The sequence below is a fragment of the Sphaeramia orbicularis genome, chromosome 12 (assembly GCF_902148855.1).
Source record: "Sphaeramia orbicularis chromosome 12, fSphaOr1.1, whole genome shotgun sequence".
In the NCBI taxonomy this organism is placed as follows: Eukaryota; Metazoa; Chordata; class Actinopteri; order Kurtiformes; family Apogonidae; genus Sphaeramia; species Sphaeramia orbicularis.
Window position 1 is genome coordinate 46,730,133 of NC_043968.1, and position 25,061 is coordinate 46,755,193.

The following is a 25,061-nucleotide window of genomic DNA, read 5'->3' on the forward strand; positions in this document are numbered from 1 at the left end:
TCTTAGTTGATCACCCGTGACACGCAAGTCCATAGCACACACATTTTTTGTGGGATCAAGCACATTTGCACCTGTTATTTGCGATCTTAGTAAATCAGCCCCTTAGAGTGAACCTAAAGAGGAAACACTAAACAAATATTTGGGGAATTGACTTCTCTGGTCAAGTTAATGCTGTCCCACTCCTTAAACTATGCCCCATTGGACTTAACTTCGGAAAAAATATGAATGGAGGGCAATGGCGAAAGATGAACATTTTTCTGATCTCATCTGAATTGTGCCACCATTTACACCTGTAATGTTTTGTCAATTTAACAGATAATTTTACAAGCCAAGAAAGTTGCAAAGATAGTAAAGAAACATCTAAGTTTGTGTTAAACAGCTCAATGAACTCCATCTGTTATCACATGTGATACACATCACCAACACCAAAACAGCATTCATCACCTTGCTCTCGAAGACCAAGGTGAGAAAGTGGTAAGAAAGATGGAAATCACTACAATCTGATCATGTTGAAGCTGCACAGACATCTTCAATGAGAATATTTCAATCACATCAGTTCTTTGGCTTTTCAATGAGTAGCCTTTGCAATTATTTATCTATTTATTTGGTTTTACCACAAACTGCAACTTCCTTAATGTGTGAAATTATATTTTAAACTTACATAGATCATATTTGTAAATGTTGGCATAACTAAAATAGGACCAAAAAATGACTTCTCTCTTTCAGTTGTGTTTTTTTTTTTTCATAGACAAAATTCACATGACCAAACCAAATATACTAGTATATATATATATATATATATATATATATATATATATATATATATATATATATATATATATATATAAAATTTGTGTTTTTGCTTTAAAGCAGATGCTAAATTAAGTGGAGATTGTTCATTTGACTTTAGAACATAAAATAGATACAAATTTGGGTACGATGCAAATTTGCGACAACAGGCATAATGGGTGAATAATAATGACAAGTAATAAAACAGATTTTCCCATCTTAGGAGATGGAGAGTTTTATTGATGCCACAAATTTATTTTTAGTGTCCTGATTGGGTATGTATCAAATATGCCCAAACTGGCAATGGGGAAACATGCTATCTTGGCTGATTCCGTAATGGAACACTTTGATGCAAATTTACAACAGTTGACGTTAAGGGATTCAGCATAGATGACTTTTTAACATTTGGAATCCAACACTATCACTATTTATAAAGAATGAACTGTTTATTAAATCTTTTTTTTTTTTTTTACCAAGTGTTGAAATGTCCTCTGTGGCCTATGTCTGCAGTCGCTCCAGTCGTTCCAGTCTGAACGCCAAGTTTGAGGAGACGGTTCCTCTTAACTGTGACCAGCCGTACATCACCGCCGCCGTCATCAGCATGCCCACACCACCCGTCACCACGCCTGAGGGGGATGAATCAGCCAGCTCCCCTGACTACTCCCAGGCCAACATCGTACGGGTGTCAGCGCTCTAGGATCTATAGACCTCATCCCAAACCTGAAACACATCTACGCAGCTGGAGGACGGCAGCTACGGCGCCGCAACACAACAGACTCAGTGGACGGGCGGCAGGTGTCCACAATGGAACACAATGGGTTAGCTTGATTAGTTAATCTCTCTAGCGGAGAAATATGTCGATGTGTATGCACTAAAGCTCAGCTAACCCCCTCTCAGATTTTTCTTTTGGGAAGGATTTTTGTTACAGCAACTGAAAAAGAAACTGTAACTGCAGAGAAAGCTATCTAATTACTGTTCATCACCAGTGTGAGTTTTAAATCATATTAATGTTTTGACACAGAACTGATGCTATACTTCTGTGTTGTGTTTGCAATTTAAAGGAAAATGCTAACATTTTAGGATCTACGTATGTGTCTATCTTCCATTTTTCCATCAGCTGGCAGTTTGAAAAAAAAAGATTTTCACTTTTATCTGAAGTCATCGTAAGATTCTGTGCTTAACGTAGACAGAAATCTAGAAAAAAGCAGCCAATTCTTAGGCCACACTACTTAAACGCTAATTTTACTTATATCAATGTAATTTATGTTGGCTAAGTCTGATTTTTTTTAATTACAAACCATCTGACTTAGAGGCATTTATGAGTCTATGTAACAAACCAGTCCAAGGGAGAACACTTTACACACCTTTAAAAACAAAACAAAAAAATGACAACATGTAAAAATAACACATTTAAACTGTAAAATCTGGAAACCAAAATTGTGTTTATACAAATTAAACTTGGAAATAAATATCTGTTTTTACTATACTTTACAGTGAGGAACAGATTGAGGGCTTGGGTATACCGTCACCTGGTAAATCTGTGTTTTCGACTTATCGGCAGATTTGGGGATCTGCTGATTTAAACATCGAGTTTGTAGTACGCAATGACTGTCCTGGATCAGTGATGGCCTACAAAGGTACGTAAAAACTGACGACCTCTTCCCGTTGTCAGCTGATTTCAGAGAAAGTGCTGCTCAAGGCGTCGACAGAAAGGACACCGTAACCACCTGAGCATGTTTCTTATCTGTGTGTGTCCAAGTGCATGGACCGATGATGTTCATGCTGTTTCTCTGCATGCAGATCTGACTGCAAAGACTGACTGTAAATACTCATTTTTACCCGGCTTTCTGTCAGAGTTGACTGCCTTCTTCTCTGCTCTACACAAATCAACTCATCAGGTTGTCGTGGTAACAAAATGCCATCGTAAAAAACATTGATGTCAATTTGTGATACAAACTTTTGTCTTTCTCTTTGTTGTCCTGCTTGCTGATTTATTTTTAAAGCACATGTTGCCTGATGTTATTTTTCTATTCTTATTTTATTCTCAGCGAATTAAAACAGTCGAGTCAAATTTAATTAGAGATGATTAGCGCCATTTGAGAACAGAAAAACAATTACTTGCTCGCCTTTATTAAAATTAGTCGGTGCTAGAGTCTAGTAAAATGTAGCTAGCTAGCAACAAGCTAGCACTAACAAATACAAACAGAACAGCAGCTAACTGGCATTAAACTAGCTAGCTGTTTATTTTTGCTAGTGACATTTTTATTGTACCTTCCAAAGCTAAAATTCTCCAAATGTTTAAACTCCTAACAAAATTATAACTCTGGTCAATATTGACAAATACATAACCAGAAGAGTAGCTGCATCAGTTTATTGTAAACTGGTTTAACATTAGAGCATAATATACATACAAATAGTCATAAAAATAAATCAAAAAAGTACACAAAGAAAAGAAAATCTGCAGTTTTTAAGTCAAATAAGTTTGTAGATGTTCTCTGAAATTTACTTTTATATGTTAAAGTAAAAAAAATATATCTTCAAAGTCTTATACATAATATCTTAATGTAACATATAAGTTAAATCAGATTTATTTCTAACCACCCATATAAATCACTTGAAAATAGTTGAAAATGGTACTAAATATCTTCAATTATTCATTTTTTCTCGAAGAAGAATGACACCTGTCATTGTCAAACATTATATCTCATGTAAAACAGATTTTTATTTTTCAAACATGACTAAGTCCAAATGAGCACACTTAATGTCAGTAAACTGATGGTAACACTGGAGATGCAAATCTAAATTAAGAAAAAACACTTTTTTATTTTAAATAAATGCATGTATGAATATATTTACCATTACCTGCTTACTGAGTCTCAGTGTGTCTTCTTTTATTTTCCATGTTTCTGAATTTTACAGATAAGTTTACTTTGCCTTCAGAGATGAAATAGATGCAAATATGTTCGAGCAGACATCTGATCTGTCAACTGGAATTTAATCTGCTCGAACCAGCTGAACTCTAATAAATGCAGATTTGTTTCTTTCATTTTTAAGGCAAAAAATTGCCTGAATGCAAAATTTTGGAGGCCAACCTTCTTCATCACTGCTCGAACCTAAGGTGACATATGCAACCAGTTTGTTTTCTTTTTGTAAAGTTTCCTTCTGCTTTGTATTTTGGGAACTGGGATAAAGGTGAGGGGAAAAAACAGATGCATATTTTTGAGTATCATGTTGAATTTTGTTGTAAAAGTAAGAAATACAGATTATTCTGATTATGATTATTACTCTTGCTAGTGCAAATGTGTTGTAAATGTTCTTCAGTGTAGTAAATCTTATTTTTTTCTATCATTTCCATAATGTTGTCTTATGTTCATGACATTTTTCTAAAGTGTTCCCCAATGCATGCGTTTGGACCAGTCATCATGTCAGAGACGAGAAGTGATGAAAGAATGACATGGACGTGAGGGCGTTGTGTACATTGATGAAAACCAGAGGATGATTATCATAATTATTATTTGATTTGTTACAGCTTGTATTATTGATAAAATATGAATTATTGAGGATAATATTAAAAAAGAAGCTTCCATGGTTTTGTCCGGTGCAGTGTCTGAATACATAGAATAAACCATGTTATATTAAAAAACATATCAGAGTGTCTGTTTTATTCAAAACAGCTGCTATAAATTAAACACAGAAATACGCTTTTCTTTTATGCTACTTTTTGTGCTTAATTCAAATTATATAGGAAGAGAATACATGCTCTGTTATGTGTTTAATTACATGCTGTTTTTTTCCCTTCTTTTTTATATTTAATTACATTGCATAATGTCACATGGTCACCTCAAAGAGTCTTTTTGTGCTTAGTGCCTGATTTGGATAATGTCTATTAGCATGGACTGTAGAACACATTACAAATTAGTCACAAAAACAACACCAGACTCCCAAACTTTCAGCAAGAAATTAAGCTACAATGTAATAGGTTATTGGGATTTATACAAACAGTAACCAGCAGACTATATTTACTGCTTTCATAGTTCATAAAAGATGCCTGAGCACAAAAAATACTGATATTACCACTTGATTTACTTGTGAGAGGTATAAAAGTTGGTGTGTAGCCCAAATAAGGAGACTGCTTCTTGATTTGATACCAAATGCAAACAATAAATGCCATATTAAATGGAAAACACCAACAGAATCCCACAATGAATGAAGAAATGCAGAAAAAAATGTTACACTAAAGAACTGACAAACTTGCAAATTCAGAGAAGCAGATCAGACCAGCAGATTTGTTCATGTATTAAAAACCAAACCCCCCCCAATATTTTTTTTACATGATCCTACTTCTTACTCTCAGCTACTCTTGTATATTATTGCATGAAACACTATATAACCGATCATGAATGAACTCCTGACTGTTCATATTACTCTAATGAATGGCATTTACATTTGCATTTTCTTTTGCAGATTTTTTCGGTTAATATTTGGTGTACTTTGGAATAGAGACAAATGCAGCCACATGGACAGAAACCACTGTCCTTTCTCTTCAACTTTTCAACATCAGTCAGATGGGCTAACCCATCCTCGTCCAGTGAGTGAGTGAGTGAGAATCCTGTGATGAAGGCTGGAGATATGCTATGGCTTCATGTGAAAGCAGGTGGTCTTCAAGAAAAGACCCTAATACACTTTGATTCAGAAATACAGGGATGTCATATCACACTTTCTAATCTCTAACAGTTGCTAAACATGTGATTGTTGGGAGATGCTATTTCTACAGCTCATGGTATTTTATACAAGGTGTGATTTTGCATAAATGAATAGTCTTATCATTTTTGTTATCAATTATATCATGTATGCTTTGTAAGGCATTATTTCTTTTTTCTTTTTTTTTTTTTTTTTTTTTTTAGATAAAATGTGCTTTGATATTCAAGTGACAGAAGTGGTAGAGTTTTGTATGAATGACACAGAGGTGGCCACAACTCTACGCTATCAGACAGTGTAATACAGTATTATGTCCAACATCCTGTAAGTAAATGCTGTTAACCTAAAAGTAAAGACATATGAGTCGTACAGTATCAAATGCACCTGAAGGCCAAGCAGATGTCAGTCATTCAATACCACTCCCAGAAGGCAAAGGACAGTACTGACAATGTGCAGCCATGCACAAATGTAAATGGTTAAACAAAGGTAGATTGGTCTGCACAGAGAAAAAAGACGAACTGAACAGATGGTCTTTTCTCTTTGAATCCAGCAGTTGGTAACAAAATGGCGGTGTGCCAGAGGTGAGTTCAATTTGTGCAAAATGTTAAGACATTCTGTTGAGCTATTCCTGAGGTACTGCATTTTTTACTAAATTGGAACTGACAGACCTTATCATACACATCACAAAGCATCTGAAATCCTATTTACATGGGTCTATAATAGCCTGAGGGCTTCCACTGGCTTAGAAATTAACCCCCCATGCCTGTGTTTTGTGCTAAGTCTGCACCTTACTTGAACTTACCCATAGTGATTACAGTGATTTATATAGGGTTACATTTAATTGGTGGTGTGTTCACTCTGTTAGGACTAAAAGTGTTTAGTTTGTCCAGCAGTCATATTTTCTCATGCATGAAGCATTGTTTACCACAGAACTATGTTTTATGCAAGGCCATGGTTCGTGATGACACTGCACCATCGTAGTGATCAATGCCTCATTTGACAAAATGACAGTCATTCTACCACAGACTGCTGACTGTAGATACTGCAGGACAAAGGGACTTTTTCTTTCCCTCCTCTAGTAGCACCTTAAGGTACGACAGAGTTTGCATTACATTCAGGATTCATTTCTGTCAGTGCAAGTTAGATATAACCACATTTGGCAGCAACAGAACAAGAGAATAACACAGTTGTCTCTTGGTGTAGTTTGACAGAGCTTGTCCATCCATCCGTTTTCTGAACAGTTTAGTCCTTTTGACGCTCATGGGGGTGACATAGGCTGTAAGAATGTAAAAATGGAATTCTGAAGTGAGTGGTCGCAGTAGCAAAAGCTGTATGTGTATTTATTACCCCTCGGCAAAGGGGTACTGTAATCATTTTGTCGTCTGTCTGTCCGTCCATGTGTCTTTCCATTCAACAACATAATTGCATTATGTGAAGAATGCATTGAGATATCTGCACCAAATTTACACTGTGGATACATCTTGGCATGGAGCAGAAGCCTATTGAAAATATGTGACCTTGACCTACTTTTTCAAGGTTAAATGGCCTTGTGCCATTATAATATCTGAGTACTTTCAAATATAAATATGTATGTAATAAGTTTTACACAAAGACAATCTAATCTAAATTATAGGGCAGTAACTTTCAACAGAATCTTACACTATATTTGGCTGAGGGGGATTAAAAGTGTGCAACACGTTATTCTTTCTGTTTTTAATGCACTGTGGCTGCCCCAGACTTATAACTTTACCACTTGAATCAGATTGGTTATGAATTCTGGGAACATATTTCAAAATGAACACAGCTATATATAATGCATACCAAACTGTCAGAAAATACTTTCAGACTGTAGCCACAGTCCTGGAAAATTAATCAACAATTGATTAAGATCTGAGGAACCTACATTCCAGTGTCATTAAATGTTTGGCTGCAGAGGACATCCAGAGCTTACCATAGGACACCTATGTTACAGTTACAGACAGGAAACTGCATTGGCCTCTGTCGTGGACCAGGACTTCACAGTAACTGGGAGAACACACAGGTCTCACCTACTTCTCAAAGGGTGAGAAAAAAAGATGAGACTAAATCAAAATCTGTGTGGAAACAGAAATTCTGTCACCTTTTCTGTTTCCACTGTATTTTCAGGTTGTTATATGTCCGTGGCTGCTGAAATTAGATTATAGCAGGCTGCTGTGCAATTGCCTTAGTGAAGGTTGAAAGGTAATAATTTCTCCCTATGAACTAAATCTACCTTGGCTGTTATTCATATCCAGTAGAGTCTATGTGTGTCAAACATGGGGACATACAGCCTCTGTGTAACATCTGGTTCTGTGTGTTCAGACCTTATGTTGAACCACCCGCAGTGATGACACTGGTCACTATGGTGCTGGAACACATGTCACTACTGTTCGGAGATGATAATTTTTTCATGGGAATGTCAGACTCTTACATTTGTAACTACAGGGGCTTTTGTATAATACGGTCAGTTAATAAGTACCGCAGTGTTAAGTCATATGATGACAGAGAATGACTTAACTTTTGTTTAAGTGAAAACAACAAATATTATGTCTAACATGATGATTCTTCAGAATTCTCTATTTCTAACTGCTGACATTGTGTGCAAGGCCAACTATAACTTCAATCATGGATACTTTAATCAGTTTTTTATAATGACAGGGACTAACTTCTCTTTTGTAGATAAGGTCCCTGTAACATAAATCATTCATTTAGAGGGATAAGAGTTGTTACAAGATTAGGGGTCAGTGTAGGGCAAAGGTTAGGCATGTTGTGGTTAAAGTTAGTCTCCAGGAAGTGATTTTAGTGAGTGTATATGTCCCTAATGACAATGTGTGAGTGACTTCCTCCAACAGCTGCAGTTTGACTTAAGCAATTTATGAAATGCTTGACGAATCCAATAAGGAGAATATGTGGCCTGGATCATTTTTATACATCAGACACTGGTGTTAATATTTTGACAGGCATTAGAGGATAGGGTGATATCCTAGAGAAACCATTAGCACAACTCTGAACCTAAAAGAGATTGAAAAAGGTGAGAAAAAAGCTGCAAGGTAGCTTAATAAGTGACAAAAACTCAAGTTATCTAGTTTTTAATATTAAAAATACTCAGACTAAGATTGTTTGTGTGTGTGTGTGTGTGTGTGTGTGTGTGTGTGTGTGTGTGTGTGTGTGTGTGTGTGTGCGCACGTATGCGTGTGCGTGTGTACGCGCAATAGACAGTAATGTTAAGTCCATACCTTTCCCAGCTGGTCTGCAAAGTGTGGTAACTAAACCAGTCTCACACAGATTATCCTGCTTTGATGTTTTTATTCCAGTGAGAAAATGATCATTTCTTCTGATAAAGCTGAGATGATCATTATTAAATATTAAGCCCATGCACAGTTTCTCATGTACAGCAAGCAACACTCTGCTTATCTTCCAGTGACAGCAACGAAGTTCCAAAGTATTCTGTCTCTTCAGTGGTGATAAAACAAACGATTAAAATTCTTCTGTTTAAAAACAGTGGTTGTTTCCTTCAGTTCTCATCCAATGAAGAACCAAAAAGTACCAAAAATGAGGACTTTTTTGAGTTCAGTTGTAGAGTTCAGAGATGTTTTCTGAAACAAACAAACATCTCTACCTGTAGCTCTCTGTTGTCGTGTTTCCTTGTGTTTTTTCTTTAAATCTGTTTTTGTTTTCAGTCTGAAGCTGTGACATTCGCTCCATCTCAAACTGAAGATCACTCGGCTTGGCAGCAGCAGATGTGTTGGCACAGACTTTAGTTGAGCGGCCGCCGCTGAATTTAGGTGCTTCGTCTGAGGGTCCATGCGTTGCTGTGGGAGGGGCAGGGTCATCTGGTGGGGGGGGCACAGAGTTGAGTTCTGGGGATTTGCGTCCATAATATAGTGCCCAGAGCAGCATGAGAGTCAGCGCCATCGCTAGGATCTGAGCGACGCCAATAGACACACCTAGGAAACGCAAAACCTGTAGCTGCTTCGTCCCCCGAATGAAATTGTAGATCTTTGGACCACAGCCCTGAGACATGGAAACACATGAAGAAGAAACATGTTAAACCATAGAGACATCATTCCATCATCAGTGCTAATGCTAAAAAATACAGACTGTGATATCTTCCACCAAAATTTGGGATGATAATCTAAACAGTGTCAGAGATGGTTGGTTTTGTTGGAAAATTAATGAGAGAAAGTCAAAACGGGGAAGGAGTATATTGTCACTGAAATATAATGAAAGTAAATGTTCACAAAAACTGTCCAACATGGAAACGTCGTCATGATCCCTATAACCTCCTCCTCACGAACCGCTTGAAACTACCCAGACCTTCATCTTGCATCTTCATCCAGCACTTTCAACCTCTTGTAATGTGGAGAATAATGTGTCTGGAACCTCCTTAAGAAGCACCAGGAGGAACATATGGGCGTCAGTATAAAGCATAATGTGGAGAACAGCATCATAAAACTTTGGACTTCTACACAAAGTCAGTGTCAAAACTGTTTTTTAAGATTGAGCAATTTTATAAAAGTACTTCTGACTTTATCTGTGGAACTGACAGAAGATGCATTTGTTGGCAGTGCTGCCAAAGCAGCTACCTGGAGAAATGTTAGTTCACTCCTGATGTGCAGCAACTTCAAACCACAATCGTCATATATTCTTGACCGGAGTTTTACTGCATTAGCTCAGACGATCAGGACAGTGGCATCTCACCTCTTGATGCAGGTCACTGAGGTCATGGTAGTGAGCATGGCGAGCACATCCCGGATACTGATTGGAACAACAGGAGTCAGGTGGCCACTCCATCTCTGTCATCTCCAGCCAATCAGTGAAGTAGATCACTCCACAGCATTTAAACTGTGGGCAGGTAAACACACCTGTCATCACACAGGTCACATGACCACTTCATGTGTGTGATTGTTTGTTTGTCTGTGTGTGTGTGTGTGTGTGTGTGTGTGTGTGTGTGTGTGTGTGTGTTGCCTTCTGACCTCTGTTTGGAAGGTGTTCCAAGTGTGTGTGAGCCACTGGAACCTTTGCAGGCCATAATTTGGCATCCGAGACTTCAGACTGATCATATCAGAGCGCTGTACCAGGGGCTGAAGCCGCCCACACACACACATGAAGAGAAGAAGAGTATGTTCAGACTCCAGGAGAGGTGAGTCAGCTTTCTGTCCTGCTGATAGCAAACCATTCACACTGACTTCAGTACCCATAACCCCCTGCTGGCAGGTGAGGCCTGATGTGATGAAGGTCATATAGTGATGTCAACACACACAGCTGCTCTAATGAGTCTTCAGCTGAGATAACCATCAGCCTTATTACTCACCTGCTGAGTTGATGACCCTGATTATTCAATAAATGAATTTTCCCTCACTGCATACTTTCATTGTTAAAAAGTTGTGACAAGGCTGTGAAAGTATTTTGTCACTCACAGGATTTATGAAATTTTCTGTTACACAATTACAGCCTGGCCTGTTAGCATAACATAGCTACATTAGCTAATGGTATCATTAATTCAGTAGCTTGGTGCATTATCTATCAGTCTGCTAATTACTACGTTTATAGATAAGGCTTTGAAAATTTGACATTACCTTTATAAAACACAACTATAATTGTTGACATTCAGCAAGTGGCAGAAATTACTTGGCAGCATTTGATGTTTCCTAATTTTTTGCTGTGTGGCTGGTGCCGTGAGTTTGAAATAGTTGAAACCTGGGTCACAGGAAGTAGTATGATGGAGTAATCGTGCTATGGGTTACTATTTTCAGTCTCCTCTCCTCTGCTATTAAGGTATAAACATATTAAGACAACAACCTTTGAGCTGCAACTATATGTTGCAAATGATAAGTTTTGGCAAAAACATGTATCTTTTGTGGGGATTTAATCATTTTAGTGCCACAGCTTGCTTCCTCATGTGTAAGATGAGTGTGACTCCTTTAATGAAATACTAATGACCCCAACATTTGGTTAGTTTTTAATTCTTTTCCAGAAAAGGTAGTTGATTGAATCAGACTTATCTTCAGCACATGACAACTTTCAAGAAAATTACCTTTACATTAAGTTTGTGATGGTATTAGCTTGGAGAGCTTCACCCATCACATTTCTTTCTTCCCCAGCTCACTAGTTAAGATCACTAATGACTTCAAAAAGCAAAGATGGATAAATGCTGAAACTTTAGGGTTGAAAATGTTAGTTCAAAAACATCATGCATCCACTTGTTTTGGTCCATGTGTGTCTGATGTATTGTATTTTGTTGGTTACTGGTATGCAGTGATGTGTGTAATGCCAGTATGATAGTGATGGTAATGTTTTGTTGATGTGTGTGTTACATTGTTGTGTAGTACGTTGGATGTGCTAGGATTTGTGGTTGTGATGTGTCTTGTATGTTGTTGCATTGTGTGTTGATGTGTGTAACAGGAGCAGCGCTGTGTGCCGGACGTGTCTAACATATCTGGTTATTTTTAGGTCTTTAGTTTGTATCAGCAGCTGAATGTTTCTGAATACTGCAGCTGCTCAGAAGTCTCAGTCTGATCTGCACAGTACTGACATAGTTGATAGAGGTATAAAATATGACAGTGTAAACAGGAAGTCAGTTTTCTCACCTCATCATAGGTCCACACAGCACTGGCCAACTCCACACAGAAGATCACCAACAGAGAGCTGAAATACTGACAAACACAGATATTCAGACTTATTTTAGGGTTAATTCAGTGTCAAATCTGTATTTCGGTTAGCCTGCTTTGTGTTTTAGCTTATTATTTTATGAGATGTGTAAAGACATGTTGTTTTAAGGTAGGCTAAGTTGTGTTACATCAGACTAAACTAATGGAGTCAAATACAGAAAGAGAAACAAATAAAGTAGACACATGCAGTCATGTGAATACGCATATGTGTGTGTCCTCCATTGTAGAGTGTAAATATCAGCAGACTGCTTTGTTACTGTTCAACTCCATTTACAGCTCACTCACTCACTCACTCACTCACTCACTCCCTCACACACACACACACATTGCATGATGAATCTATCTCTGCTGTCTCTATCATCGGTTAAGGGGAGGGTGAACTTTTGACCTCCACTCCTCCTCACACACACACACACACACACACACTCTCCTCCCAAACAGATGAGGAAACCAGCAGGTGAGAAAATATGAACCCACTCTGAGCATTTCTCTTTCTGCTGGTAAATGGTTCAGAGTGAAATATTCAAATGCTCACAGACTTTCGAGAACCTCCTCAAGGACTACCAGGGTCATCTCAAGGAAACCATCCGTTTTTAAAACTGAAGAACTTTCTCTTGCATTTAAAGTTTTCCCAGCTAAAGCCATTGCATTGTATTTATCTCAGTACAACAGAAAGTTTTATTTGTTCATTCAACAGAAACACGGATTTCGCTCTGTTGTGAGATTACCTGATGCATAGGTGGGCAAACATGGTACTTCCCTATCCCCTCACCAGGACTGAGGAACAAACATTGATACTTTCAAGTCACCGAACAAATTGCTTAGATGCTATCAAGTATTAAAAATGCATTCTATTTCAGTTCTAAGGAAATGAAGAATGAAGAATTCTCATCTGTATCCATGTCTCAGTGTGCATGTCACATGTTTGTACCAATATCTGCTTATGATGCCTAAGTCTAATGTGTCTCACCACAGTTTCATAATGAACTAAAGCTATTTTTACCCATCACCATTGTGTTTTGTGTTGCTTCTTTTGTGAAGTCATTTCACTTCCAAAAATGTTACTCAAATTCTAGAAGCAGAATCTTTATTTGTCAGTATATTGTACATGTGGACATGCAACACAAACTGAAACAGACCCTCTGGATTTAATCCATCACCAGCTGCACATACAGGAACACAACACACACACTGCAGACTAGGAGCAGTGGGTTGACATGTCAGGAGACCAGGGAGCAAATGGGTTCTTGAGTGCCTTGCTCAAGGGTATATCAGCCAACAATTTCTATGCTATTCCAGGAATTCACCCAGCAACCCTTACCCTTTCATCACAAGCCACTTCTACAACCCTCCAGGCCACAGCCGTAACAGTTGGTGCCACCTAGTTTCAAACCAGGGACCTTTCACATGTGAACCGACCACCATACTACAGAAACTGAAGAAGTATAATGAATTTCCACAAGTTGACATCTGAATTAGGAGAGATTTAACTAATACTCATAATAATACTCATAACAATGCTATAATTAATGCACCTGAATATCAGAATCATGTTTTCATTTCCTTAGAATGACCTGCTGCTGTTTATATCTACAGAGGGATTAGGTCGCCTTCATGGAGTCCATCGTGTTTCACTGCCATGTTTATACAGTGGCTCAAACCGACCTAGTGTTCTTCTTTCTTCTGTTTTATACCATCTAGTTTTAATGTGCATTACTGTTACAGACAATGTTTGAGTGTGGAGTTATTATACCCTTAACTAGTTACGTTTGCTCCAAGTACAAAGTGGTGAATGTTTTCATTGCACTGTGGCAAAATGGTCCCTCTTCATCCATCCACTACCTGTGTCTCCACTCAGATCTATCAGTGTCACTGGCACAGTGAAACTAAGTCTGTAGATAGAGGGTATTCATTTGGTTGTCAGTGTATATCAATATGTATATCACCAGTATGCTATCCTAGTATCATTAATGCAAAAATGACCAGTGATGCAGCATTCTCTGTAAAATACCAGATTTATGCTGTTATTCTGCTCATTTGAAATTCACATTATTACAGTAGGAAGGTCTGGACACCACTGTTTACAATGTGAAGGGGTGGGAACCAATATTCAGTCAAAATGTGAACGTGACGTTTTAAATATCGTTATTAATGCTATTATGTTATTGTTGTTGATTATGTTGTATAACCTTATTGAAACAAAAAGGTGCAAAATAAAAAAAAAACAAAAAAAAAAACTGTACTATAATGAGTAATGTAATATTCTTTTTGCAAAACAGTCAAAATGTTGAAATTTATTGTTCCTCACTCCTCAAACACACTGTCACAGATTTGTGGGCATTGTTTACCAAACAGATATGGCCCTTTATTAGAAATCTGTAGATTGGATTTGACAAATGATCAGATTAATCTGAAACTGTATGATAGCATTGCTGAAGTTAGAAGTGTACACACAACAGAAGAAAAGCAGATCTGAGTCCTTTTAAATAATTTAACTCAAATTAAAGAGTAATATTAATACTGGTAAAGTGATCACTGATGGGCTGCCAAATGAAACTCGATATGAAATTGAATGAAGTTATGAATTTCTTGGATTTTGAAACATTGTTGGAAATATTAGATACGCAGGAAGTGCAGGAGTTAATTTAGGCCTAGTCAATTTTAGGTATTTTATTGTGGTAGTTACATATTGTATAGCTTTAAATATGGAATTTACAAACAGCACAATGCAACTATTGAGTTAAAATGTTTCAATTCACTAAACACATACTTGATTTCCTTTCTGCTTGTCTATGATTCCTTATATCTCTCCTCACATCTCTAGTGGTAAAGACTGAGACATAAGGAAAGACGCATTTAAGAGAATCAGGATGTATCACAGAGACAGTCTCCTTGTTCAGGACGTCTCCTTTGTCCAATAAAAAGCCCCGTCCGTATTCAGGATGAGGTGGAGTTGTTGTCTCTATTGTGATGCGATCTCCCAGGTGTCTCGGGAGCAACTGAGGGAGGGTGGGGGCATTTCCTGTTTCTCCTGGTTTCCCATCATTCATCTGGCTGCTCTGTGTCTGTGTGCCTAAGGGGACAAATCTATCTCCTCTGAGACAATAGAGACACCCGAAGCCTGGCTCTGCCCACTCAGGTGGGTCACACACAGGTGAAGTGGATCACAGACTGACCCCTGTTATCAAACCAGTCTGACTGGTGCTCAAAGACTTATGGTGAAAGCAGAATCAGATCTTTAGCTTTTTAGTTTAGACTGAAATTGCAAAACTGCCGATGGTTTTACTTTAATACTGATGTCGTGTTTGTATGCCGTTACTTTAATTAAATAGAGAGTCATTAGATCACTACAGCTATTATACAAACAAATCAAAAATTCTGGATAAAAGACTATTTAATGTTATCACTATACGATATTATCTCCTCAGATTTGACAGTTCACTTCACTTAAATCTGTGGAATGTAGATTACTTGACTTTTCTTACATCACTTTAAAAACTTCCAAAACCCACGAGCCTATCTTCCATAAAAGACTGTACTGTACAGTTTTATCTCAATGCCTTTTGGCAGACAGCTTTCTCTATGAAAATCACAACTCAGTGGAACGCCACATTAGATGATATAAAGAGCTATAAAGAGAGTAGCTTTAATGTATAAAGGAAGGCATACCCCCAGACCAACCCCAGCAGAAAAACTACAAGTGGTACTTGTTACTGATGATAGCTTAGTTTCATTCACTTAGCTTTCTGACAGCGGAGGAGTCAGGTAGTTTCAGATGGATGGACAGACAGGTAACAGACGAAACAGCCAATAGGACCACGCCACACCATAACTAATAAGTTGCAGCTGGTTTGGTGTAATAATATTCTATGGTTTTCCTTTCAGATCTGCTAACAAAATGACGAATATGCTGATTGCCATATTCCCCTGCATAACATGCCAGGGGATAACAATGTGCTAAAACCTACTCAACTCTGTAACTACTGACTTCATTTTCCATATGTTTTAATTAATTGGCGTTCAGATACTGTGGCTTTCATTTTGTCATCACACACAGCACAACATCATAGTGCTGAGTCTGTGATGCATTATAGTGTGTAATTTCTGTAATGGGTTTTGTCGTCTTTGTCTGGTATACTTAAAGTTATGTTCTGTCACTGTGTGGAAGTACGAATTATGACCTGTCATTTAGGAAGCGGATGGAGCTACAATGACATCACCCACTAAACTGCCATTTTGAGGCAAGGACTTTGGCATTTTGGCCTTCTTCATCTCGAATTTTTGAAGTCAAAAGTGGCCATATTTAGTCAATAGGACAGAACTGCAGAACCACAGGGGGTGATGGATGAGCTAATGCTAAATGCTAACTTACTGAAACAGTATTAATTCATTCACAGCCCCTTTCAGACTGCTCATTCAACGATACAGTGTTAAAATATACATTCTAGGGACATGTGAGATTTACAATACTTACATCCAGGAAGATATATCAGACGTTTGCATAAAGGTTTGACTGGAAACAGTGGACTTATATTACAAATGTGCTTATGTCAGTGACATTTTTTAATGCAAATTTCTTGTAAAAGTTAAACTTTTTCACATGTATGTGAATTTATGTTGAGGATATTGTAGGTCCCAAATGTGCTTGATTAATTTAGTGTAACTAAGGATAATCTAATAATGACTGTGAAGCATATATTGCATTACACACTGTTTATGCCCCATATAATGAATACTTTAGCTGAATAAGTATCTTAGTATATAATCCAATGTAATGTGCTTCTTCTGCATGCACATGTCTTTGAACAAAATAAATAACAGATTCTGAAAATGGTAATGAAAAGTTTCTGTGTTGTTTTAGCGGCTGATGATTAGTGAAGAGCTAAACTCATACCCAGGACAGCAGCAGGAGGTTACACTTGAGGGTGCCACAGTATCCCACCATGGCCACGATGATCAGGAAACAGCACACAGCGATGATGACAGGATGGACAGCAGGAGAATATGTGAGGATGGCAGCTTCCTCCAGCCTGCAGAGACACAGAGACCATCAGTACTTTTGATTTATCCATGCTCAAAACCAACTTTCCATGATCCAGTATGTGCATGGCAGAGTTCAGAATAAATGTCTGGAGTTAACTGTCAGTACTCATTTCAAATACATGAATCTGTCACATCAGTAAATAGGTTTCCTGATAATCAAGCAGGGAGCCAGTGTTTACAGCTAATAATCCATTTTCCCATCGACTTCTACCCTGTTGTGGGTTTTTTTCTCCCACTTTGAGTCTTCTTAATGTAATAAATAAAACATTTCACTCCAGCAGTTCAGTTTGTTTTGGTCAAAGATTTATAAATGACTGTGTAGTATAATTTTATAGTCCATGATGCTGACAGATCTAGCAGAAATCATTTTAATGCTTCACTCTGCTTTAAATGCAGTGTTTGTCTAATGATTTAACAGCATCTGAAACCTCTTCCTAAAAGAGACAAATCACCGAACCTCCAAGCAGTGGTTGGTTTGCTGTTTAGAGGTGAGAAAGGGTTTGAAATTCTCTTTCAGTTTTTTTTTTTTTTTCAGTAAAGCCTCTGGAAATTTGGCATAAAAGAGTAAAAATGCATTAAGCACCCTAAAAAATCTGACTGAAAATAAACTTTCAGAGGTATTTTCAAACTTTGCATAAAATGACTCAGACTGTCCATCTGTGGAAGATCACATCAGCATTCACAGAGGATAAACACATTAGTTAAATCTTAAACATAGACATCCTTAAATGTAGTCTAATACAATACTTGTGAGTCAATTACACATAAAGAATAGCTAATGGATCACACATTTCATGTAAATCTGTTTTTATCTGAGTGAATGAAGGAGAAGGAGGCAGTGGTCCAACAATGTAGAAAATAAATGAAGAGTGTGCACCACTAGTGAAAACAAGGCCATGAATCACAAAAATATAAAATGGTATAGAACAAGGAAAAAAAGGCACAATAGGGCAGAGAGCTCATACCTGCTACTAGATCCTGACAATCAATAGGACCAACTGTGTGTATAGATGGATGCTTCAACTGCCTTTCCTCCCAATGCATGAAAAAGAAGCCAAAAGGAGGTCAAGGAAATTATCATATGATCTGTGTGAAATAATTTAGAGCCCGGGTCTGCTGGGTCATGATGTTCCATGAGGTAGCTGATCACCATATTGGTTCTAAGTCACATGTCTGACTGACACCAGACTGCAATTGGTCAATACAGCTGTCACTTACTTGCTTTTATAACATCCAACGACATGTTGAAAGCAATCAGATCAGAAAAAATATGATCTAAATACAAAGCAACCAGATTAAATCAACCTAAAAGACTAAAATCACTTTCATAGGTTTTATCTGGAGGACGGCACAGCATTCGTGTGATTAACACTGCTGAGTTACAGCAAGAATCTCTAAGGTTTAATCCAAGGTTTCTGTATGTGCATGTTCTCCCCGTGTCTGTGTGGGTTCTTTTATAATAATGCGCTAACTGGTTACTGTAAATTGGCCGTAGGTGTGAATGTAAGAGCTACGATGATGAACTGGCAACACTTCCAGGGTGTACCAGGCCTTCTCCCGTTGATAGATCAGTCCCTCCAGGATTTCGCAGGATTTTTTTTGATTGTTGCGGCCTAAAATGCCTGATTTTGCGGCAGCTTTTCCAAAAAACTGTGGTGAAAGTTGTGATGATTTGAGGTTTCTTTTATTAACATCACAGGAACATGGGCATTTGCAAATTACCTACAACAGTCTTTTTTGAGTTTTTAGCCTTAAAAAGCACCAAGAAGCCATGATATTAAACAAAACAGGCTTTTTTTCATTCATTCATTTATTTGTTTCGACCAGCCGATGAGAGCGGCGCATCACAGAACACCAGCCAATGAGAATGTAGCGTCACAGAACGCCAGCCAATCAGAGCAGAGTGTCACAGAACATAAGCCAATGAGAGCGCAGCGTCACAAAATGCCAGCCAATGAGAGTGGAGTGTCACAGAACGCCAGCCAATGAGAGTGCAGTGTCACGGAACATCAGCCAATGAGAGCATAGCGTCACAGAACGCCAGCCAATGAGAGTACAGCGTCACAGAACACCAGCCAATCAGAGCGGAGCATCACAGAACGTCAGCCAATGAGAGCGCAGCATCACAGAACATCAACCAATCAAGAGCACAGCATCACAGAACATCAGCCAATGAGAGTGCAGCATCACAAAATGTCATCCAGTGAGAGTGGAGCGTCACAGAACGTCAGCCAATGAGAGCGCAGCATCACAGAACATCAACCAATCAGAGTGCAGCGTCACAGAACGTCAGCCAATGAGAGCGGAGCGTCACAGAATGTCAGCCAATAAGAGCGTAGCGTCACAGAACGTCAGCCAATGAGAGCGCAGTGTCACAGAACATCAGCCAATGAGAGCACAGCGTCACAGAACGTCAGCCAATGAGAGCGCAGCATCATGGAATGCCAGCCAATAAGAGCGTAGCATCACAGAACGTCAGCCAATGAGAGTGCAGTGTCACAGAACGTCAGCCAATGAGAGCGCAGCGTCACAGAACATCAGCCAATGAGAGCGGAGCGTCACAGAACGCCAGCCAATCAGAGCGGAGCGTCACAGAACGTCAGCCAATGAGAGCGGAGCGTCACACAGCATCAGCCAATGAGAACGCAGCGTCATAGCACGCCAGCCAATGAGAGCGCAGCATCATGGAATGCCAGCCAATAAGAGCGTAACGTCACAAAACGCCAGCCAATGAGAGTGCAGTGTCACGGAACATCAGCCAATGAGAGCATAGCGTCACAGAACGCCAGCCAATGAGAGTACAGCGTCACAGAACACCAGCCAATCAGAGCGGAGCATCACAGAAAGTCAGCCAATGAGAGCGCAGCATCACAGAATGTCAGCCAATGAGAGTGCAGCGTCACAGAATGCCAGCCAATGAGAGCGTAGCGTCACAGAACATCAGCCAATGAGAGTGCAGCGTCACAGAACGGCAGCCAATCAGAGCGGAGCGTCACAGAAAGTCAGCCAATGAGAGTGCAGCGTCACAGAACGCCAGCCAATCAGAGCGGAGCGTCAATCAGAGTGCAGCGTCACAGAACACCAGCCAATCAGAGCGGAGCATCACAGAAAGTCAGCCAATGAGAGCGCAGCGTTACAGAACGTCAGCCAATGAGAGGGCAGCGTCACAGAACGCCAGCCAATAAGAGCGTAGCGTCACAGAACGCCAGCCAATCAGAGCTGAGCGTCACAGAACATCAGCCAATGAGAGCGCAGTGTCACAGAACGCCAGCCAATGAGAACGCAGCGTTACAGAACATCAGTTAATGAGAGCGCAGCGTCACAGAATGTCAGCCAATGAGAGCGCAGCATCATGGAATGCCAGCCAATAAGAGAGTAGTGTCACAGATCGTCTGCCAATGAGAGCGCAGCGTCACAGAACATCAGCCAATGAGAGCATAGCGTCACAGAACGCCAGCCAATGAGAGTGCAGCGTCACAGAACACCAGCCAATCAGAGCGGAGCATCACAGAAAGTCAGCCAATGAGAGCGCAGCGTCACAGAACGTCAGCCAATGAGAGTGCAGCGTCACAGAACGCCAGCCAATAAGAGCGTAGCGTCACAGAACACCAGCCAATCAGAGCGGAGCGTAACAGAACATCAGCCAATGAGAGCGCAGCGTCACAGAACGCCAGCCAATGAGAACGTAGCGTTACAAAACATCAGTTAATGAGAGCGCAGCGTCACAGAACGCCAGCCAATCAGAGCGGAGCGTAACAGAACATCAGCCAATGAGAGCACAGCGTCACAGAACGCCAGCCAATGAGAACGTAGCGTTACAGAACATCAGTTAATGAGAGCGCAGTGTCACAGAACGCCAGCCAATGACAGCGCAGCGTCACAGAACATCAGCCAATGAGAGCACAGAATCACAGAACATCAGCTAATGCAAGCACAGCATCACAAAACACCAGCCAATCAATGCACAGGGTCACACAACCTGAGAGCCTGATCCTTAGTTTTTCTCTTTCCTGTTGTGCTGTTACACAGTTATAACAAACATTTTTTGTAATAAATAACTTATATATACAAATGCAATGTAGAACAACATCACTTTCATCCAAATACATGCAGTACGTTATAGCCTCCAGCATCCCCCACAACCCTCGTGAAGATCAAGCAGTCCTAAGGCTGCCACGTCTCCAGTGGCTGGGCCATGTCCAAATGGACAACAGTCGTATCCCAAAGGACATCTTATACGCAGATCTAACATCTGGCAAAAAGCCAGCTGGCTGCCTGCTGCTCCATTATATGGATTCCTGCAAACAAAACCTCAAATGTTTCAACATCAATCCAGTCACCTGAGAAAATGCCTCCCAAGACCGTCGCCAATGGCAGAAAGCAATCCACAACAGCCTGTAATCTCACAAAACCATCCTGATTCAACATCATGAAACAAAAAGAAAGTTGAGGTAGCAATAAGCCGCCACCATGCCCTCAACATCAGTGGATTTGGTCCACATGTGTGTCTGTCTGTCCCAGACTGGCCTCCATAGCCACAGATGATGCTGCTTTAAAAGCTGGCTCCCTAGCATAAGAAATCCATGGTCTCACGAGACTGCAATGCAGATATAGTAGCTATCTGTAGCTACAATGGGAAACTGACTGTCCCAATGATCGTTAATAAGTAAGTGGTCTCCCCATACAAACAGAATATCAGAAAGTTTACAAAAACATAAATGAGCATTTTAAATTTGGATTAAAACAAATCTCTTTTTTTTTTTTTTTTTTTTATACTGATATGTTCATAATGCCCTGAAGTACACCCAGTGCAGCTGTGGCTCAGGAGGTATTGTGGGAGTCATTGGAAGATTGGCATTGATCCCTAAGAAACTGGTGTTAATGTGTGTGTAACTGAGTGACACACATTCTAAAGCACACTGTGCCAATAAAGTAGAATAGCACTACATAATTTCACATTGATTTACCATAGGTAGGTAGGGCGCTACTGTGTGTTTAAGGTTTCCAGAGGCTTTAATTACTTTGTGCTGTATGTGAACAGAGTCTGACACTATGAAAGTCTTCCAGGGAAACTGAAAAGGCAGTGTGATGCTAGTTTGAGAAGCCAAGACCTGGACCCTCCACCATCCCACAGCCGCCCTACTCTTCCAGTGGGACTCACCTGGTGTGGGCTGTCAGGGTCAGGACGGTGTTCAGGGAGTCTCTTATCCAGGCTGCCACTCCCAAGACACATGCTGACATCAGCTGGGACACCCACAGAAATAAACACACACAGAAATAAACACACACGGATCAGTTTCTGCTGCCTACAAATAACATCTCAGAATGTGAAACATGCTCTCACAAACAGACCATGGCCTACTTTAAGTGCAACTTTAACTGTAATTTCAACTTCATCTTCAACTGGAACTTTAACTCCAGCTTCAGCAGAAAAGTGAACAATGGTTATGTCCAAGTGCAACTTCAGCGAAGCCTCAGGTTTAAGTGCAACTTCAGATAGAGCTCATCTGTATCTGCAGCACGTGCAGCAGAACAACTAATTCCTAACAGTATATCAAATACAACTACTACAACTTTTATCGAACATCAGCTGCAACATTTATGTAACTTGAGCTGCAACTTTGTTACACCTTCACCCACATCTTTAATCCAGCTTCCTCTACAACAATAATGCAACTTCAACTTTGATGCAACATATATTGGAACTTTATTCCAACTTCAGCAGCAACATTAAAACAGCTCCTACAAATTTAATCTACCACCAACTACAGCATTAATGCAACTTTAATCAACATCTATAGCACAATCAATGCAACTTTAGCTGCAACTCTACTGCAACATAGTTGCAATCTTAAAGTTTAGTGCCAACTTTAATATTTAACATTTTCTAATGTAATATTAAATATTTATTTGCGCTAACTTCACACATATTGTACACATATATTTTAGATGTTCTCCAAAACAGACTATTTATAACTTCTAACTACAAAATACTAATTTTATATAGAAACTATTGCAACATCTCACACACACACATCTGAAAATTGCACGTGTCTTTATACTGTACAATACATTTGAAATATTTTTGTCAAATACACATGGAATTAACATGGGCTCATGTTAATTATTACATATGGAACCTTCACATTTTAGATGTGGATTGGGTCAAATAAAAACAGCTGATTCTGCTGAAGGGCTCTGAGCTGTAAACTTTCCGACTGATACTTTGGATTCTGATGGTACTGATGGTTGTATCTCTGTGGTCAATGACTAGTGAGTAGAGAGTGTTAATAATCCTCCACGTGTTGTATTGATATCAGTGTGGATCTGACCAGTCGCTCCTCTCACCCAGAAGAGTAAGTTGAGCGCGTACAGCAGACATCGCAGACACCTCACCGCGTCCTCACGAGCCATCCCGAGCGCAGCCACCGGAGCTCCGCTGTCCTCCTCATCTGAGCCCGGGACACCATGGCAACATGCTCACTGCAAACAAACAACCAGTGAGTGACGAACACGGAGCCGGAGGGGAGCTGTGTGGAGATTATCACTCATTAGAGAGCAGCCTCTCCCCAGAAACTGCGTCTGCTCCGTGCGTAAAAACCGCATACCGTTGTGCGTGCGCCTCCTGCTCAGCTCTGTCCGACGTCTTGTTTTAGCAGCTCAGGTTTATCCGTGAGAAGCTCCAGGAAACATTCACAACAGGTGGTTTCTTACTTTCCCTCAGCCCGCCGGGATGATGGAGTGTGCTGGTCTGTGCTCAGCGGTGGCGCTGACATTTCCAAATCAATCATCACTCACTTAACGACAGTGCGCCTTCAGCCACAGCATGGCTCACTCTGACGCCGCAATGATATGATCCACTTTCTGTTTGTTGTGTGAAACTTTCAAAGAGAAACTCAGGAGAAAAGCTCGAATCCAAGACGTTACAGTCAACTCAACTCAACTTTAACGCTCAAAGTTCCCGTTCAGCTCGTCAAATGTTTGCTCCAAACAGGACAGAAGACGTGGGGGCTCTGTCCGGTCCAGATCTGCGGACAGAGTGTCGGCTCAAGTTGTTGCCAGAAACCCGGAGCTGCTTGGAAGGGGGGGCGGTGCGTTGTCCTCCTGGCCCGTCCCGCCGCTTCTTCTTCTTCTCCCTAATTAAATATGTGCAGGGGCAGCACGGGGCAGCTCCCTTCCTCCCTTCCTCCCTCCCTTCCTCCCCCGTCAGTCCTCAGAGGGGACGGAGGAATGTGTCCGCCTCCAGCCGCAAGAGCCGCGGGATCAGCAGGCCAGTGGTCTGAGAGTGTGACGGCGATGAAGAGGCTGCTGCAGAGTAAACACACACTGACCGAGCTCCAGGAAACCTCCAAATATGTCAGATAGTAAAGATTATTTAAATGCTTTTAGTCAAATATCCAAGGACAATAAGCCCTAGTCTTTAGAGAAATAACGCTTTTTAATTGTTTTGTAGGCCTACATCAGCAACATCTTTAAAGGCTTTAACCAAATGTAATATATGCATAGCCTCTGTTAGAAATGTGCTATAGTTGTGATATAGGCTAATTTTGGAGATTATGAGGCTATTGTAGAATTTTTTAAGTTCGAAAAGTTTTCTCTTTTTTTTGGCAGATTAGCAAACTACAATACAAGTAAATACTGCATGAAACATTTGTTTTTAACAACACCTTTTCTGACACTTTACTTTGATCACACCACATGCACCTTAGTTAATTAAACATAGTTTAAACTTTAAAGCGTCCATTCTCATCCAGTAGAGTGACCGGCACAGGGCTTTGGAGTGCCATCTAGTGTACATCATAATAACATGTTCATAGTAGGAGCACTCCAAATTTCTACCAA

At 39.8% G+C, this 25,061-nt stretch overlaps 2 protein-coding genes across 4 annotated transcripts in view; one reads left to right on the forward strand and one right to left on the reverse strand.

Moving 5' to 3' along the window:
- Positions 1 to 4,431, forward strand: part of kcnd2 (potassium voltage-gated channel, Shal-related subfamily, member 2) — a 124,244-nt gene extending 119,813 nt beyond the window's left edge. For both annotated transcript variants that reach the window (XM_030150089.1, XM_030150088.1), the window contains one exon: positions 1,300 to 4,431. In XM_030150089.1, the coding sequence (XP_030005949.1) occupies positions 1,300 to 1,486 (187 nt within the window). In that variant the 3' untranslated portion in view covers positions 1,487 to 4,431. The remainder of the gene's footprint in view (positions 1 to 1,299) is intronic.
- A 4,360-nt stretch (positions 4,432 to 8,791) lies between these two features.
- Positions 8,792 to 24,551, reverse strand: tspan12 (tetraspanin 12). Of its 2 annotated transcripts, none has more exons than XM_030148428.1 (8): positions 23,828 to 24,551; positions 23,568 to 23,702; positions 22,381 to 22,463; positions 17,071 to 17,206; positions 12,096 to 12,161; positions 10,482 to 10,589; positions 10,207 to 10,350; positions 8,792 to 9,519 (listed from the first exon to the last, which is right to left on the reverse strand). In XM_030148428.1, exons 2-8 carry the CDS (start codon positions 23,631 to 23,633, stop codon positions 9,121 to 9,123), a joined length of 1,002 nt encoding a protein of 333 aa, XP_030004288.1. In that variant the 5' UTR covers positions 23,634 to 23,702; positions 23,828 to 24,551; the 3' UTR covers positions 8,792 to 9,120. The 2 variants fall into 2 exon arrangements, with proteins under 2 accessions (XP_030004288.1, XP_030004289.1); XM_030148429.1 differs by having other exon boundaries at positions 23,568 to 23,749.
- Positions 24,552 to 25,061: the final 510 nt, after the last annotated feature.

Coding starts and splice junctions, on each gene's coding strand:
- tspan12 (XM_030148428.1), bottom strand. CDS start 23,633: ATGGCTCGTGAGGACGCGGTGAGGTGTCTGCGATGTCTGCTGTACGCG. Junction 10,351..10,481: donor GGAACACCTTCCAAACAGAG/GTCAGAAGGCAA, acceptor ACCTGCCCACAG/TTTAAATGCTGTGGAGTGAT. Junction 9,520..10,206: donor TCAGTGACCTGCATCAAGAG/GTGAGATGCCAC, acceptor TCCATGTCTCAG/GGCTGTGGTCCAAAGATCTA.